This window comes from Terrapene carolina, unplaced genomic scaffold (genome assembly GCF_002925995.2).
Source record: "Terrapene carolina triunguis isolate 2854851 unplaced genomic scaffold, T_m_triunguis-2.0 Scaffold66, whole genome shotgun sequence".
In the NCBI taxonomy this organism is placed as follows: Eukaryota; Metazoa; Chordata; order Testudines; family Emydidae; genus Terrapene; species Terrapene triunguis.
In genome coordinates this window covers 33,416,900-33,435,236 of record NW_020664417.1, presented here as the reverse complement: position 1 = coordinate 33,435,236, position 18,337 = coordinate 33,416,900, and the positions used below count along the sequence as shown (strand labels likewise).

General features: G+C 41.1%; 1 protein-coding gene across 1 annotated transcript in view; it reads left to right on the top strand.

Annotated features, from left to right (window-relative positions):
* The window catches only part of SH3RF1 (SH3 domain containing ring finger 1), a 174,163-nt gene that overhangs the window by 65,667 nt on the left and 90,159 nt on the right, over positions 1–18,337 (top strand). Inside the window, exon 3 of the mRNA XM_024194896.1 lies at positions 17,072–17,347. Within this exon, the coding sequence (XP_024050664.1) occupies positions 17,072–17,347 (276 nt within the window). The remainder of the gene's footprint in view (positions 1–17,071; positions 17,348–18,337) is intronic.

Here is an 18,337-nt window from a genome sequence, read left to right as displayed (position 1 = left end):
ATACTCTGCTTCCTAGAAAATTCAAAGACAAGAGGTGCAAATGCTAGAATTTGTCAATGAGAATTTATAGACACTTATGAAGAGTAGTCAGAAAAATTAAAGGTGCACAAAATCTGTTTGGGCATCTTCCTTCCAATGCAGGGTCAGAATGTTTCCTTCAGAAAATGTTCTAGTCCTTAGTTCATTCTAGTCATAAGTCATTTTATTCAAGCCATTTCATTATCTGGCGAGAACAGGTTTTAGAACAGGTCTGAATACAGTGCTGGTACCTTTTCTTAAAGTTTCAGAGTTCACTTACTGTAGTGAGAAACATTTTATTGCTTAACAGAAAGTGTTGAGAGCACTGGGGTGTTCCATTTTTCAGCCTTCTGGGGCTCATGTAAAATGAAATATCTAAATACAAACCATTTTAATTAGTCATCATGTGGATGGAAAAGCTGGGGGCTTAATTTACCATTCTTAGAGGTTACAAGTTCTTTGTAAAACTGAAACTTCACAGTTCCATTTTTTCTTAAAATTGTCAGATTATCACTACGTTTTGAGATTAATCTAAAGCCCTGAATGAGTAATGACTTACTAATGGAGCCATATAAACACAATCACATTGAGTATGCTCTGTGCATCCTGAAATATTAACATTTTTAGGACCATACCTTTTAGGAAAGCTAATGAACTCACTATCTATCCTTCCAGCAAGCAAACTGGGGATAAGGGGTGGTATCTGTTTATATGGTCCAGGGAATTCTCCTCCCTGCCCTCCCCCCACCAGAAAAAACCCACAAACAACCAAAAAAAAAAAAAAACCAACACCCTCACAAGTTAAAAATAGTTTATGGCACAAAGGTCATAACTTTAATAAATAAAAAACAATGTAAACAAATGAAGGTGGGAAAGAGTTTTTGCAGAAAATTGTGACTGTAGCTGCTCCACCTTATCATGAGCCACAATCTGTTCTGATTGGCAGACACCCATGTCAAAAGAGCTATCCAGATAGCGATGCTATCTGGCCACCCAGGGAACGATACGCAGTTTGAACCACAAGACCTATTCCATCAGCATCAAGATAGAGCCACCATGGAGTTAGACTCCAGGCCATCTCTGCTAGTGAGTCTTTCAATCCCCACTCTACACCGAATCCCACAATTCTGAGAGAGAAGTACCTCTCCCTACCTTCTGTCCAAACTCAAACAGCAATTAAATTTCCATTCTTCAAAATCAGCATTCACCAGGAGCTGTTTGGTTGGCATCCCACCACACACACAGCCTTCTGCTATTACTGGAACCAAATAATATGAGTAAGTTAAATACTGTAACCAATATAGGTAAATGCACACCATTCAAAAGGAACAAATCTGGGCAATCATAAGTAATATTTGGATGCTCCAGAATGCCCCCCTTGTAATTTACAGTGTACTTCCCGACTCCTCAGTCAACACCTCTACTAGATCTATCAGTCTCCAGTGCCGAGGAGGGTCCCTTCTAAATCGCACTACAGGTTTTTGTTTGACCAAACCACCGTGGCTACAGGAGTGTATACCCAAAGTATGTTCAATCATGTTTCATCTTAAGAGGACATTCAGTGCTAAGGGAACACCTTTGAAAGGGTAAAAAGACTCCATTAGGGTGAGTAACCTGTTTCTCTCTTTGTTTCATAGTTACGCACAAGCTGTAATAACCTTTTCCAAGAAAAAACAGACTGTTGATTAAACCATTTCATCATGCTACGCTTGACCAGAACCTACAGCACTCAAGTGTCATTCATTAGGGTTATAAACTTTTTTCTGTTGTATGAACAAGTACGAGAAAAATATAAGTACATCTGGCTTTGTGAACAAGATAGTACAGATTAAGTGTGACGGATCATATTTTTAACTGCCTATTGCAACAGGAAAAATTATGCTTTTACTTGGTTCTCCCGTTCAATGTCTCATTTGTGCCTTGGTCACAGCCAAGAAGAAGAGAGTTGCCCCCTTCATCCTTATTTCTGTGTACAGTTTGAGAATAAAAATGTATTAAATATTTCTTGAACAGAGTGTACAGTTTGGTAAATATAATTTGGAGCTTCTGAATGCAACAGTGACCTATATTTCAGATGTAAATTATTTTATGAAGAGAGCACCAAACTCTTTGCTGGCATGTGGGGGGGGGAACCTTTAGGATAACTTGTCTGACAAAATGCTAAAAATGACAAGAACTGCCTTCTGCAGTGAGAGAACTTGTGTTTGTGTAAAGGAGGAAGCACTTGTCCAGATGATGTTGAAAGACTGAAATACCATATTATAATTAATGTCTACTATTTTGAGGCTATTTAAGTGCAGTATGAGGCTGTCTGTCTAATCAAAGAAGAAAATCCCAGATGAAAGTATCTGTAAACAGAGAAATTTAATCTGTTAGAACTGCATACTAATTGTTTGTTCTTTTTAAAAATTCATCTTCTTTCAGGAGTACTACAAACATAGCTGGTGAAAAACTGTTTTTTTAAGTAGTTAAAATAGTTTCTAGTTTTGGTGGCAGTGTGGATCTGTTCTGTTTACATAAATTAGGCAGTTACAAAAAATGTCAGCAATTGAAATGAACTGTAGGATCAGTATTTATGTAAGCAGTGCAAACTGAGCAGGCTCTCAGGAACTAAGCTTTTGTGATTTTTCTATAGCAGGAACAGACAACAAGCCCTTCTCTTGAATATAAGCTTCCTTTTTCACATCACTTTTTACCCTTGTTCAGATGTGACACTGAAAATCTTGTTTGGAAACAGGTAAAATTTGAAAGGAAGTAGGAAAAGTTTTATAACACTTCTGTTCAGATGTGTTCTGCAGTACCTACCTCTGCTTTATCTACCCACTGTGCACATCTCCCCTGCTCAGACCTGTGCTATAGCATTACAAGGATGAGAAAAATTAAGTGACATGACTGAAGTATTTGAACTAACTGTTATGGTAAAACATAAACATCGTGATCCAGTTGAGACTATTGGACAGACCAGAAAATGGCAACATATTTAAGAAAAATATAAAAGCTAGATTCTGCCAGCTTTAATGAGTTTGAGTGGTACGTTGAAATCACTGGAATTGTTCATGGAGTAAGGTACTAATCAACATAAGATGAGCAGAATCTGGTTCAAAGGAAGTATTACTTTACTGAGAGAATGGTGAACAGATGCAAGTTACTACAAGTTGAGGTAATGGAGTGTTGTAATATTAATGTATTTAATCAAGATTACTATTTGGATTTTAATAAATTAATGGGATATCAATCAAGGTTTTTTACTTGGAAATATTTTGACAATCTTTCCTGGAGGTCAAGAAAGCATTTTTTTGCTGATCATTCCTTTTGTTAATCCAAACTTCTGATTTTTTTAAAGTAGTGTTTTTGCCTTCTTCTTGCATAAAATTAACAAACCTTTTCCTTTTAAAAACTGATTATTAAAAAGGCTACGTTTTGAAAGTGTTACACGATAGTGATGGCTGAGTTGTCGTCATATCATTATAGACATGAGGAGCCCAATGCATGCTCTGAGCCCTATACAGTTAAGTTGTGTTCTCACACACTAATATCCCCAGGCTCAATTATGCCCTTTTGAGTAGTGCAAGAAAGATTTATTAGAATGACTGGAATGTAGTACACTGTTTCAATATACAGTACCAGATCTGAGTCTGCTTTAGCAGCTTCCCACAGAAGGATTATCTTAGCCTGGAAATGGAGTAATGGTTTTACAGCCTGGCTGACCTTCGTGTAAGGTGCAAATTTGAACTTTTCTGCACAAGGAAAAAATGTCAATATAACACTCTTCTGTGTTCACCTAGTCTTTTGTTATAATGAGTGCACAGGAATGTATATTTGAGGGGAAATACGTAATTCAGTTAGAATTAGTTGCCTTTTCAAAAGGCCAACTAGCTGCTTGAAGTAGAATACCATAAAATGTGTTCAAACAAAATTTTATTTCAAGCAGTCTCTCACTTTGAAGCATAGGGAATTCAAAGAACAAGAAATAATAAATATCAAATGGAGCGTGTCATTTATTCTATGCACATAGAGTATGTACATTTTTGTATAAAGTAACGAGAGCTAAAATTTGCAACTTTTCCTCTCCACAATAGGCAAGTGGGTTTTTCTAGCTCTGTACTTCACTGTAATGTTAACTTTGTTCCAAGAGGACTCCAAGGGAATGAAGACAATCCCACCCCACAACCATGTCTCCATGCAGATGTCTCATGAGGAAAGACTGGGCCTTCTCTGACTATCACTACCAAGCTCCTGTAACTCCCAGTCTCAGGCATGGGTCCCAGAAAAAGGCATGTTCCTGGATCCCAAACTTGAATTAGCAAGAGCTTTCCTTCTATTTTTCTCGTTAACCCCCTCTTAACCTGGCCGCCTGGCAAAGAATTTACATATTCCCCCTTGCCTCCAAGATCAGTGATCTTGTGAGCAATGTTTGTCACAGCTAAGGGCAACTGCACCTGTATTTTCCTTCAGTGATCCAGCAAGGGGACACACACTTAGGCTTCCAGCTCCCCAGCTGTTGCTTCTCCTGGGTGGAGATACAAATCTCTCTTCTTTCTGACTAGGGTATCTCCAGGCTGAACAGTTTCCTGCCTTCACTGTGTATTTCCCAGCAAAGACAGTCTGCCTAAACACATGTGCTTCTCTTCTCTTCTCTTCTCTTCTCTTCAGAGACTGATAACAGAGTGATTGCTACAGATATGTTATCATGCAACACTTCCTATGCACGTCTCCGTTATTCTTAAGGTAAAAAGCATGACAGAGAAAACATTAAAAACAATAAAAGAACCTGCACATATTCTAATAAGCTTACCAGTCATCATCCACACTAGGGGTTTCTTTATGGTTACCAGTTCATCAGAGCTTCAGCTCAGAACAAGCACACAGTCTTAAGAGGCCCCAGTAGGCCAGGTCCTTGCAATCCTCCCCTAAGGATTGTGGCTGTCCATGGACTTGTCCTTTTGCTGGATCAGGAAGAAGACCACGAATCTGTCTAAACTCAGGCTTTGTATCCGAAAGTCTTGTCTTTGTGGGTCTCTGAACAATCCAGTTTGAACTAGTATATGCATATCTCCCCCAGGGGGCTTCAATGGCTGATAACTGACCCTGCATTCCCCCCTCGCTACTAGAGACGGTACATACAATTCCATAATAACACATACACAATTGTATTTTTAATAGACTCTACTCCAAAGGTGTAAACCCTAATGCAGTAAGGTTGAACTTGACTCAATAGGTAAGGCCTTATCACATTCAGGGTTCATTCTGGTCAATTTCACAGCTATAGAATCTGAAAATTAGTCAATTTCACATTTTCAGATGTTTACATGTGAAATTTCATGCTGTTGTAACCATGAGGGTCCTGACCCAAAAGTGGTTGGGTTTTTTCCCCCCAAAAGCTATTGTGGGGGGGGGTCGAGGGATTGCCACTCTCATTTCTGTGCTGCCTTCAGAGCTGGGCTCTGAAGGCAGCAACCCCAGAGCTAACTGCAGCTGCAGGAGGTTCCCAGAGGTACTTCCCTTGCATGGCCACTTCAGAGATCAGACCCACTTCTAGGTACCTACTCCAGCTGCAGGGTGCTCCCAGCAGCGGGGGTGGGAACTGGAAGGGGGAGGAGATCAGACCCATCTCCATCTCTGGCCGCATAATGGGGTTGCAGGAAGCTCCATGACTGGGCAGCAGCCCCGGAGCTTCCTGCAGCTGGGCTAGGTTTTTGAAGGTGGGTCTGATCTACCCCCGGAAAGCAGCTGTGCGGGGGGAGAGTAAGTCCTGGCCCTCCCAGGCTGGAGGGGACTAGCAGTTGGAGCTGGGAGCATGGTAGGAGCCCCAGGCTGAGGCACCCTTATTTCTGCTCCTCCCATCTCTTCCAATAGCTAGATTTCACAGGAGGAGGTCTGATTTCACGGTCCGTGACATGTTTTTCATGGCCGTGATTTTGGTAGGACCCTATCAATAACTGATCTTAATTCCCTAAAGTTTGTTCAGTATATTTTGGGATATGGTCAGTCTGTCACAATATTGTTATACTAGTGTAAGAGGCAGGAAGTGTAATTGGTCATTAATAAAATAGCAAAAATGACTCTGCCCACAGTAAAGAAACGGAGGAGACTTTTCCTCTTTAAGTTATTGAAATCTCAGCAGTTATTTTATAACACAGTTTGGTTTTAAAAAGCAAATTCAGACAAGAACAATTTTTTTTCAAGTTGACAATGTTCCTTTAATTTTGGTTGTTGCAGGCTTTTGAGGGGAATAAATTAACTTTCAAAGACAATGGAAAATAAAATATATAATGCTTAAGCTACTGTAGATAAAATTTTGTCCTGTCATCCTTGATAGTGTTCCTTGGAATACTGCAACCTCCTCTTCTAGGGTTGTCAATCCTCCAGGATTGTCCGGGAGTCTCCAGGAATTAAAGAATAATCTTTAATTAAAGATTATGTCATGTGATGAAGTCTCCAGGAATTCATCCAACCAAAGTTGGCAACCCTACTCCCTGCCTCCCTTCTTCCCCCACTCTCAGCAACAGCAAGTTAGAGAGACTAAAGAGACCTTTTTTCACACGACTCGGACCAATTCACTCCCTTGTTCAAAGACTTCCAGTGGCTTCCTCTTACTTTTTGCATCATGTTCAAACTTTACATTGTTTTTTTTAAAGCTCTGTGAGAGTTTGCTCATGGTTGTATCTCCTCTCATGTCTTCCTTCTCTTCCTTTTTCTCACTTGAATCTACCTAAGCTTCCAGCCTACCCACATCTTTGAGTTCTTCTGCCACTCTCATCTTTGCCCTTTTTCCATACATTTTCTTACATCTGGAACTTACTCTGTCTCCTTTCATGCATGGAGCAAACTCTAGCTCTTTCAAATTACTTCTTACAAAATGCATTTTTATGAAGTTTATCAGTGGTAATCAGCCAAAGACAACTATGCTGCAGAAACACCATCTTCTCTCCCATCAGCCATCCTTCTTTAAGCTACAGATCCCGTGGTCCCGTGAGTACCTGGGTAAAATAGGCATGACACCACTCTATCCCACTCACCCTCCCAGTATAAATAGAATTAAATAAATCTGTGCTTTGTTTATGGATATTATCAGCCCATCTGCCCTATGAACTGAACAGTGGCCTCAATAGTTACCATTTGCATAGATGGACCTTATTATAACCTTCAGCAAAGTCATAGTGAAGAAAAAATATTCATTCAACAGGACATTCACAAAACACCATACTGCTGTAATCCACATACTCAGCAGCACAGATTTCAATTTCAAGTGACAGCTGGTGGGAATCTCTGCAACATATGTAGTAGCTGGATCACATCAACCAGGGGACCCCCACTAGAGCAGGGAGCCCTCATACAGAGGACAGATAAATTCACCTTTATTTCCTCTCTCTATTTAAGTCTTCTGCTCTTTTTTTTTTTTTAATACCATAAAGGCCAACATTAGAAGGTGGGAATAAAAGGGAGCTCACAAAGCCCTTATAGGGTGGTTCCGTGCTCCAGCAACAGTCCCGTGATTAATGAGATCTAATCAGCATGGTGCATGACAAGGTGTCGTACTGTAGCAGTGGCAAGAAACAAGTGTGAATGTATAGCATCAGATTCCCCCCACCGGTCTTAGACTGACTAGTGGGTGCAGTCAGCACAAAGGGTTCATGTTTGAGAAAGTGACATTTCACTTTCCCACGGCCGATTTAAAGTTGCTTGTCTGAAACCCAATCTTTGTGTCAGGCAGCAAAGCTGTTTTGTTGTTTTTTAAATTGAAAAAAATTATGTTAAGTCTTCCTAATGTAACTTACACTCTTAGCAAAGTTATATCATAGAAGACACTGAACATGTGACTCTTTTATTGATCACTGACATTGGGCTATACATTCAGCAGACAGCCCTGCCTCTACCTCAAGGAGTTGACATTCTAAAGCTGACAGAAGAGCAGAAGGGTTTATCACAAAAAAATGTATAAGGACACAGCAATATTACTTTCAGGTCTCTGTGTGAAGACTAACATTCAAGATACAGTCATATCTGGATTTTAGGGCAAGGGTAGCTTGCATCCCATATATGTAGTAGTTGTTTAGCTGTTTGTAAGCTAGCATGGATGGTTTTGACAGGGAGACCAAGTGCCAGAAATACATAGGGTATCTGAGAGCTGTGGCAGTAGTAGAAGGGGATCTTCACAACAGATATAGAAGGCATGTATTATTTCTAGTTCATGTGGCAACTAAAATAAAAATGTACAAATGAATAGGAAGGCTATGGGATGGGCAGGGAAGAAGTGGTTTTGGGAAACAATCTACTATGGCCTCCCTATATGATAATTATTTCAAAATCTTTGTACACTTTCTGTGGTCAGGTTTTTTAAAGTTTGCAGTTCTAGTATGGAGGTAAAAATTGTCCAGAAAAATTGAATGATGCTTAGATACATGTACGGCAGTATTTATCATCCTCAGCAAATTAGCAATGATGCATTTAGCAATCCCTGCCGAACCTTTGTGGTGGAAGGAACAGTTGTTAGTAGCACTTGCAGGGTTATTGCAGTGCAACTGCATTTCTTTGAAAATGTTTGTGTGTGCAAAATGGAAAAATAGCCTCTGGTCGTTGGTAATATCGTGGGTGCTGGAATGATCCAGTAATTACATAAATCACACTGGCAAATCACTTGGTATGATGATTTCAGACTCTTTTCCAGTTCATTGAGAGACTGTTAATTTAGATGTATTCGTTTTATATAACAATTTTTTTGTGTGCTTTATATACAACCATTTCCATCTCCACGTTCAAATCATTCTTGGATCTACTTCTTTCAAAAATTGTTACTGGCCCTTTTGGATGTAAGATAGATCACACTGGGCAGGCTAAATGAAAAACCAGTGCAGCCCTGTCTTTCTGATTGTACAAACAACACAATAGCTGTTGCTCATAGCTTTGCCAAGTATCCATCCAAGGAACTCAAAGCCCTTTGCAAACATTAATGATTTAGGCTTCACACCTTTCCTGAGATGTAAGTTTGTATTATTTCAATTTTTTATATGTGGATTCCCATTTTATAAATGGGGAAAGTGAGAAAGGATGAGATTTTCAAAACAGATGTCAGTAGGGGTTTTACCACTAACTCCTTTGGATGCAGAGTTAGACCAAAATTGAGAACTTTTGAAAAACCCAGAGAGGTTAGGTGACATACTAGAGGTCACACAGCTCGCCAGTGACAGTGTAATAATGCCTGCAAAGCTAGTAAGTTCCAACCTGCCACCCAATGACCTAACAACTGTTGTCACAATAGGAGCTGGACTCGGACAGATGACCTAGTTCCTTGAGCTGATTGATGGAACACTCACTGGGTGTCCTGAATGGTCCACATCTCCTATTTAAACTCAGCACATGAACAGGAAGTTGTCCGTGCAACTGGGTTCTTTCTGCTTAGGACTGAATCCCCCTGCAATAACTGCTCCTACTACCTGGTACTGATCTCCTGGTAACCTGACCCTGCTTGCTTCCTGACACATGACTCCTGGTTTGCCCTCTGGCCTGTCTCGGACTCTGACCCCCTGGTATCTGATCCAGCCTGACTCCAGACTCCTGCTCCGACTGCTAGGTCAGACTGCTCACATCCCAGGCATGACAGACACTGATCATCCATGCATGGTAAAGGGCCTGTAGCACTCTTGCTCATGATTGAGTTAACTGCTGTAGCAAAGGGGTGTTGAGTGATCAGCTGTGGTGTAACAGCCCATGCTACAGGAGTGAGATTCCTCTCCAGAATATGAGCAGCCCTTTGAGTTGGGGCAGCTTGTTGTTTTCTGTCTGAGAATGGGGCATCAATTAACTAGCTGTAATAGGTTGGTTTCATCTCTTGCCACTTTCCAAGCAGATGTAACAGTAATGGCATCTCGTCAAAGGTCTGGCAGAGCCATGTGTGCTATCGCATATAGACCGGAGGTTGGTGTATAGTTCAGACAGCCATTAATTATACCAAAATTCAACATGTCAACAAGCTGTGTGTGGTGGCTGTGCCCCCAGACTGCAGAGAAGTATCAACTGGAGCAAACACCAGGGCCAGTACAAATGTACAAAGGACCGAAGTGGCTGCTCCCCAGGAAGTTCCCCGATAGTTTTCATATCGAGGCAGTACAGGAAGAGATCTTCATTTTCAGGTGTTCTGGGTGAGGCGGTATAACAGGCTATGGTCAAGTTTTACTCCCACCTATGTGACACTGGACAGAATGGCAGTGGCCATCCTTGGACTCAAGTTATGACTTTCACTGTAACAGACTTTCAAAGCAAATATACTTTGCTGTTGAAAAGAGTTAGTGTATGAGGACCTTAGCTCTACTCAAAATACGCTTTAGGGTTGCTTTTATATTCTTGTAAAGGATTGTATTTCAAAGCAAAAGGATGTTGTAGTAAGTAGTGATTTGGGGATCACTTTTTCAAATTAACAAATTGGAGTTAAGCATCTAACCCGTTGGCTTCCCCACTGAAACATCAGTGGGATTTAGGCACCTAACTCCCCTTTGTGCCTTTGAAAATTTCCTGCTTAGTCCTTACCATGTATAAAATGTGATTTTTGGATCCAGTGGTGGTGGTCTTTTAAAGGGCAATTTTTGCACAGTGACCATAGTAATTTTATTTGGCAGAAGTGAAAGTAATGAAATAAAATATTCCAAGAGATATGTAACTTATTTCCGTTCTACTCCCCTGCCCCAGTCTTTCTGCTTTGTATGGTGTGGGTTGTGAGGCTGATTTTAGTGGAAAGTGTCCAAAAGTTTCTGTGCCTCTCAAAACTGCAGAATCCTTTATATAGTGGAGAAATCTGGCTCTCTGGTGGGCTAGTCAGTGAGGCTGGCCTTCTGTGGAAGCTCATTTATTTATTTTTAAATAAACAAAAATGTAGTTATAGTGTGGAAAGCTGTTGAGCTGGCCACAGTGTAAAAGGCTTCTATAACTGAGCATTCCTCTAAACTGCTATGACGTTCAGGGTACATCAACACTTGAAGCAGTAATTTCCAGCTCGGGAGATGTGCACACGATAGCTTTGCTTCAAGTAGCATGCTAAAAACAGAAGCTTAGCCACGGTGGTGAAGGTCGTGAGATAGGCTAGCTGCCCAAATAAGTAGCTAGGTTCCCTGGTGGGATTGTACGTGGGGCAGGTAGCCAATCCTGCTGCCTATGCCACCATGGCTACACTTTTATTTTTAATGCACTAGCCTAGTCAAAACTAGTGTGCATACATCTACCTGACCTGGAAATTACCCCTCCAGCTTGACAAGTAGCCATACCCTCATTTTCATAGAATCATAGAAGATTAGGATTGGAAGAGACCTCAGGAGGTCATCTAGTCAAACCCCCTGCTCAAAGCAGGACCAACCCCAACTAAATCATCCCAGCCAGGGCTTTGTCAAGGTGGGCCTTAAAAACCTTTATGGATGGAGATTCCACCACCTCCTTAGGTAACCCATTCCAGTGCTTCACCACCCTCCTAGTGAAATAGGAGGTTTGATTCTTAAGCCTTCATGTAGCAAATTCTGAAGTGCCTTCAGATGCCTTCATATCTTTAATGGTTAACTTTTACTTCCAAAACACCTTTGGGCCACAGGTTTTTTCATAATTGTATTTGGCAAACTTTGGCTATGTCTACAGTAGGCGCACTTTACCCGTGTGCTATATCAGCAAAGCACTCCTAGTGTGGCACAGTTATTCTGGCAGAGCTATGCTTTGTACCAGTATATTAAACCTCTTCCCATGAGCAAAACAGTAAAAACTCAGTAATGTTGGTATAACTACATCTATGTTAGGGGTTTCTGCCAACACAGCTATGTTGGCATGGGATCATACCTCTTCACACCCCCTAACTGATGTGCCTACACCAGTCGAAGTCTGTAGTGTAGATTGACATTCCCTTTCTGAGTCCAGCCAGGGAGAAATGGTAGCAAGACTTTTCCATGCATATCAGATGCAGCAGAGGCAAACAGAACAACACAGGGCATTGGCAAACTGATATCCTAGCTACACTGCAGATATCACATCTGTAAGTCAGGACAGGGAGAATTGACCTTACAACTTCAGACCATGATTCCCCCCATTAAAGTGCATTCCGGACTCAGTGAAATCAGTTCCTTTTATCTGCAGGGAGAGTGTCTATCCTTGTGTTATGCACAGGGAACCCCTAGATATCCTATGTCATGGAGTTCCTCTGACGCTATCAAGAGCCAAGTTAACTGATAATAGTGTGTGTGTGTGGCAATCAGACCTGTAATGTCATCTAGCCACAGGAATCCATGGATGCTGACGCCTGTCATGTGATGAGAGAATTTAACTTTTGTAACCCTGTGCCATGTCAGGTGATGGCAGCCAAGAAATAGCATTTCTGTATGTCACATCCACATTACATTTAAAGTTAGTGGTATAAGTTGCCAAATGCAGTGGTATACTGGAACACAAACATAGAGAAATTTTATTATTTACTTTGAAGAATCAGGTTAGGTGGAACTAAGAATCCCATCAGCCCTACACAGAAATTTTAACCAGCAATCATTGAGACTTTTCTTTATCTGAACTGAGTAATAATAAACAATGCCTGATTTTCAAAGATAGCGGTCAACTACAGTTTTCATTGATTGGAGCTGCAGGAGCTCAGCTCCTTTAAAAAACTGGCCAATGGGGTTGGTTTTTATTTGTTTATTTCTTATGCTGCCTCCTACTTTTTTCTAAACTAGGCTTTCCACAGATGACTGACTGCTGTGCACCATTTGAGAATTTAAATAGCCATACAGATATGAATTTTGATTAAATTAACCTAGAGCTTCAAACCAGGTCTCACCTGATTTACAATTATTTTTTCATTAAGACAAGCAGTCTCCATTTTCTAGTCATTTTTTTTCTGTACTTGCTAATAGAGTTACTTCTGTTAAACACAGTAACGGTAATCAAAGTAGTGTCCAAAGAAATTTGCACTCCTTAAGACTCCTACACATTTCTATAGAACTGGTTAAAAACATGGGGAAAATATTCACAAACCTTTCATGACTTTTCCCCACTCTTTGCCAAATTTTTGTTTGGTGATCATAGAGAAACGACGTACAATAGTCACAGAGAAGGGTACCTTACGTTGGTCAGTTATCAGAGGTGTTGATTGATTAATAGTGTATTAAGTTGCTGAGATGGTGATAGGCACACTTGCACATATAGGAAATGGGGAAGGAAAAAGTTTAAAGTCAATGATCAGTCCAAGGTTATGGAAAGAGGAGGCAAGTGGAAGATCTGAGTCAAGAACAGAGTAGATAAAAAAGACTGGTGCGGTAAGAATGCTCAAGAAAAGCACTACTGTTTGTCAGGCATTTTGTTGAAGGAGCTGGAGCAGGGGATCCAGGCTTTGGATAAGGCTTTGGATACGGCGTGCGGAATTGCCACCCCCGTGGCACTGCGGGCCCCGCGCCGCTCCTGGAAGCGGCCACGTACCTGTGGCCCCGGGGGAGGGGGAAGGGGGGCAGAGGGCTCCAAGTGCTGCCCTTGCCTGCAGGCACCCCCCCCCCCACAGCTCCCATTGGCCAGGAACAGGGAACTGCGGCCAATGGGAGCTTCGGGGGAGGTACCTGCAGGCAAGGGCAGCACACAGAACCCTTTGCCCCCGCCTCCCTCCATCCCCAGGGGCCGCAGGGTCGTGGTGCCGGCCACTTCTGGGAGCAGTGTGGGGCCAGGGGAGGCAGGGAGCCAGCCTTAGCCCCGCTGCACGCTGCTGCCACCCTGGAGCCACTCCAGGTAAGCGGCGCCAGGCTGGAGCCCGCACCCTGAACCCCTCCTGCACCTCAACCTCCTGCCCTGAGCCCCCGCCGCACCCTGCACCCTCTTGCACCCCAACCGTCTGCCCTGAGCCCCCTCTTACACCCAGCATCCCTCCTGCACCTGAACCCCTTGCCCTGAGCCCCTTCCTGCACACCGCACTCTGTCCCGCATCCCATCCCACACCCCTCACTCCTTCCCGCACCCCAACCCCCTGCCTCAGCCCTACATTCATGGCTTTGCATGCAATTTCCCCATCCAGATGTGGCCCTCGGGTCAAAAAGTTTGCCCACCCCTGAGCTAGAGACAAAGTTTCAGGTTTACTTGAGCAAGATAGTGTGGATAGGAAGGAGCCACTAAGGCCGGGTCTATGCTAGAAAAGGTTTGCTGGCATAGCTGTACTGGAATAGCAATACTGGTAAAACCTCCTACTGTAGACACAGCTTATACCAGAAAAATGCTGCTTTTGCCAGTATAGCTTATTCTGCTTCCCCAAGTGAAACAATCTATACTGGCAAAACCAGTTTTATCTTGTTATAACTGCACCTACACTGGGGATTTTGCCCATATAGAAATGCCATAAAAATCACACCTCTAATTATTATACTGACAAAGTTTTGAGTATAGCTTGCTTTAAGGTTATGAAAGGAACATACAATTGCCAATTATCAATTTAAAAATGGTAGCTAAGAGTAAAGGTAAAGATAAGATGACTTAAGAAAGATGGGGTAAATATAAAAGTGGAAAATCTGTGCAGGGCCGCCCCAAGCAGCCAAAACCAAAAAAAGAAAAGGAAAGAAAGCCGCGATCGCGATCTGCGGCGGCAATTCGGCGGGAAGTCCTTCACTCCCAGGCAGAGTGAGGGACCGTCCGCCGAATTGCCGCCGAATACCTGGAACTGCCGCCCCTGTCCGGAACGGCCGCCCCAAGCACCTGCTTGAGAAGCTGGTGCCTGGAACCGGCCCTTAATCTGTGAACCTGTAGGTTCTATAGACAAAATATATGAGGTTGGAGAGGGAGCCTCTGCCAGAGAGGTTTTACTATTCAAGATTTTATTCTCTCTCTCTCTCTCTCTCTCTCTCTCTCTCAGACAATACATAACAAATGCAAATAGCATATGATAGGAGTCTTTTTATGATGTCGTAAAGTTTCTGTTTGTATTCGTTATGTATTGCCTTAGATTACTTCCTTTTCCCTTTGCTTTAAAGGCTTGGGTACATGTAATGTCCATTTTACTGTCTTGGTTAAAAATAATTAAAATAGTTTGTATAATATAAACTATAGCGTAGAAATTCAGATATTGTTGTTTTAAAAAAACCTGAGGCAATAACAGTAAGAAACCTGTATTAGGTACAGTATCTTAAAAAAAAAAAAATTAAAATGCATTTAAGACTATTTTCTTTTTTGCTGGTAGGGGTAAATGGCAGCTGCAAACGTATGGGTAGACTGCAGAGATTTTTTTTCTTAAGCCCTCCTTTCATGTTTAGCCATGTGAAAGACTCAGTGAAATGCAAACTCTGGCTCAGCAGATCTTCAGAGCTCTGTAGCCTGATGAACAACCTCTGAGAGTTTAGAGGGTAGGCAGCAGTTGGTAAAGGTTGTTAAAGGCAAAGGCCAAAAAGGCCTCAGCCGTGACTTGGATCTCAGATCATCCATATGAGAGGAATCTGGTTATAGTGTCCTCGTGGGCCGTTGATATATTACACTCAAAGGAATAGTGCTGTGCAATCAAAACCAATTGTTCTGACTTTATCCTTCAGATGTTACAGAAGGAAAAGGCATTTGCTTTATTACTCTTCCGAGTCGTTTAACCATTTATCCTTAATCACTGGCTGTCTGAGTGAGAACAAGAACTTAGTTCATTGAACTTTGTTCTTTTTGAAATTATAGAGTAGAATCCATTTTATCCAATGTGGGAAACCTCCTTTTGAGAAACTTGACGTACAAACTGGCCCACTAAGTCTTTGAGTTTCATTGAAAAGGAACATCATACAAAAAACATAGCCAGATGTTTGATTGCAGATTAATTTGCATTAGCCCTTGATACACTCTGTAGTATATGATTCATAGTTCCAATATCCTGAGCAATCCAATTAAATAATGTTAAATTAATGAGTCAGTTGCAATTACCAAGACATGATTTCAGCACAACCACTGTTGAGTGGGAGGGCAGAGGGGGGCGAGATAGGGGAGGAGAGGAATATTTGCCACTTGAATTTTAGAAACACTCTTCAGTGATTAGTAGTAGTGAGAAAACTAATACTTGGATCAAACTACCTGAGTACAAAGAATATGCATTAACCTTAATATAGTAAATTAATTTATCATAGATTAACTTTTTTTTGCAGTTTAGGTGTGTTCAGATTTCCTCCCAGGGCTCCGGCTGCCCTCCCCCCCCCGCCGCGGGGTGGGTTGGGGGGACGGCGGCCGGAGGCTTTTTTGCCTGGGGCGGCAAAAAAGCCAGAGCCGGCCCTGGTCTCTAAGGTGCCACAAGTACTCCTGTTCTTTTTGCGGATACAGACTATCACGGCTGATACTCTGAAACATATCAAATTCGTAATTGCTGTGTGAATTCAACCAAGAGAAGAAGAAGAAAATCCAGCTGCAGGGTAACAAATCTAATGTTAAATGTTCTGCTTTAGTGCTGGACAGATTCACATTAGTTGCCTGCAAACAAAAATACTTGCTTTATTTATTTTGTAAAATTCTGGCCAAATTATGTTTCTTTGAGTCTTTGAAAACTCATTATTATTTCTAATCTTCAGAGTACTGGCTGTTAATGACTCTGATTCACTGCAAGCTGCTTTAATGCTGAATTCTTGCAAAAAAAATGATTCATATATTAACCACAATTTTTGGTGAGGGATAAGTTATATTTTTCCCTCAAACTCATTATGCTAGAACATTTACCTCTTTAACTTAGCATATTGAAATTCTGTTAGAATCAGTAGTGTAAAAATTGACCATAGTTTTATTGTAGATAATAAACTGTGCTTTATTATATACACCTCTACCTCGATAGAACGCTGTCCTCGGGAGCCAAAAAATCTTACCGTGTTATAGGTGAAACCGCGTTATATTGAACTTGCTTTGATCCACCGGAGTGCGCAGCCCCGCTCCCCCGGAGCACTGCTTTACCGCGTTATATCTGAATTTGTGTTCTATCGGGTCGCGTTATATCGAGGTAGAGGTGTAATTCTTTTAATCTAGCAATCGCAAAGCACTTTTCAAATGTTTGGACAGCATTATCACACCTATGTACAGATAAAATACTAATTTTAGTATTTTTCTTCTTTAGGGTATACCTCAGTTACCGTGTGCCAAAGCATTGTATACCTATGAGGGAAAAGAACCTGGAGATCTTAAATTCAATAAGGGTGACATCATCATTTTACGTCGGCAAGTGGATGAAAATTGGTACCACGGAGAAGTCAATGGCATCCATGGCTTTTTTCCTACCAACTTCGTTCAGATTATTAAACCTTTACCTCAACCTCCGCCTCAGTGCAAAGCACTTTATGACTTTGAAGTTAAAGACAAGGAAGCAGACAAAGACTGTTTGCCATTTTCAAAGGTAAAAACATGTAGAACTGACTTTTAAAAAAGAGAGGATTTTCTTTGAATAATTATTCATTGACTTAGAATATCTTGTTTCTGTTCTAAAAGTCTTGCCTATACATTCTTCTATAGCTCTGATATGTTAAGAAGCCAAGGATATGTAAGTTCACAGGACATTTCTTCAATATATACCACTTCTTTTCCTCACTTAAACCACAGACACTGTTTCCCCTCTCAGGATTTCACTGTCGAAATTGAGAGCGCAGTTTTTTTAACTGCTTTAATATACATTCTGAAGTTGAGAGAGAGTCTGAATTGTGAATTTTAAGCATTCCCAGTCCAGAGGAAACTTTCACTTATTTTTAGTTGTCAGAGTTCATACCAATTGTCAAGTTTTCATTTAATCCAGGACATTTTTAATACTAACCACGAGCTTTGTATCACTGCATAAGAATAAAAATTGCCTTTTGGAAAAGAGTCAGTTCCTTTTGTTCCTATTTGAGTTATTTTTCTGCCTTAAAAGGTATGAAATGATGTGAAATTTTAATAGGAATACTAGGATTATGAAGTGTACTCTTAAAAGACACTCAACCATAGCTTGGGGCTGGTTTTTTCAGTTGCCTGCAAATTTATAGTACATTAATTTTGCCTGACAGCACAAAAAATGTTACAAGATCAGACATGTGAACTAGTTAGATGTCTTTACAGCCCTCAACTATTAAAAATGCAAAGGGCACCTGAAACTATAGAAGTAGGAGACCTTAAATATTGAGCTCTCCTTACGAGACCGGTGCAACTACATATGAACAGAAAATAGCTTTTACTGAACAAAATGTTAGTGCTCCTAAGGATAGTTAGCCTAGTTATTATATTGCATTGCAGCTTTGATTTTTAAGTAGTGTGTGCATTGTTTGTAATCTTCAATTTTATATCAGTGCAAGTGTTTCCTGGCACTTCTGAGTCTTTCAATGAAATGTAAGTTAATGATGTTTCTAGGGCAAAATAA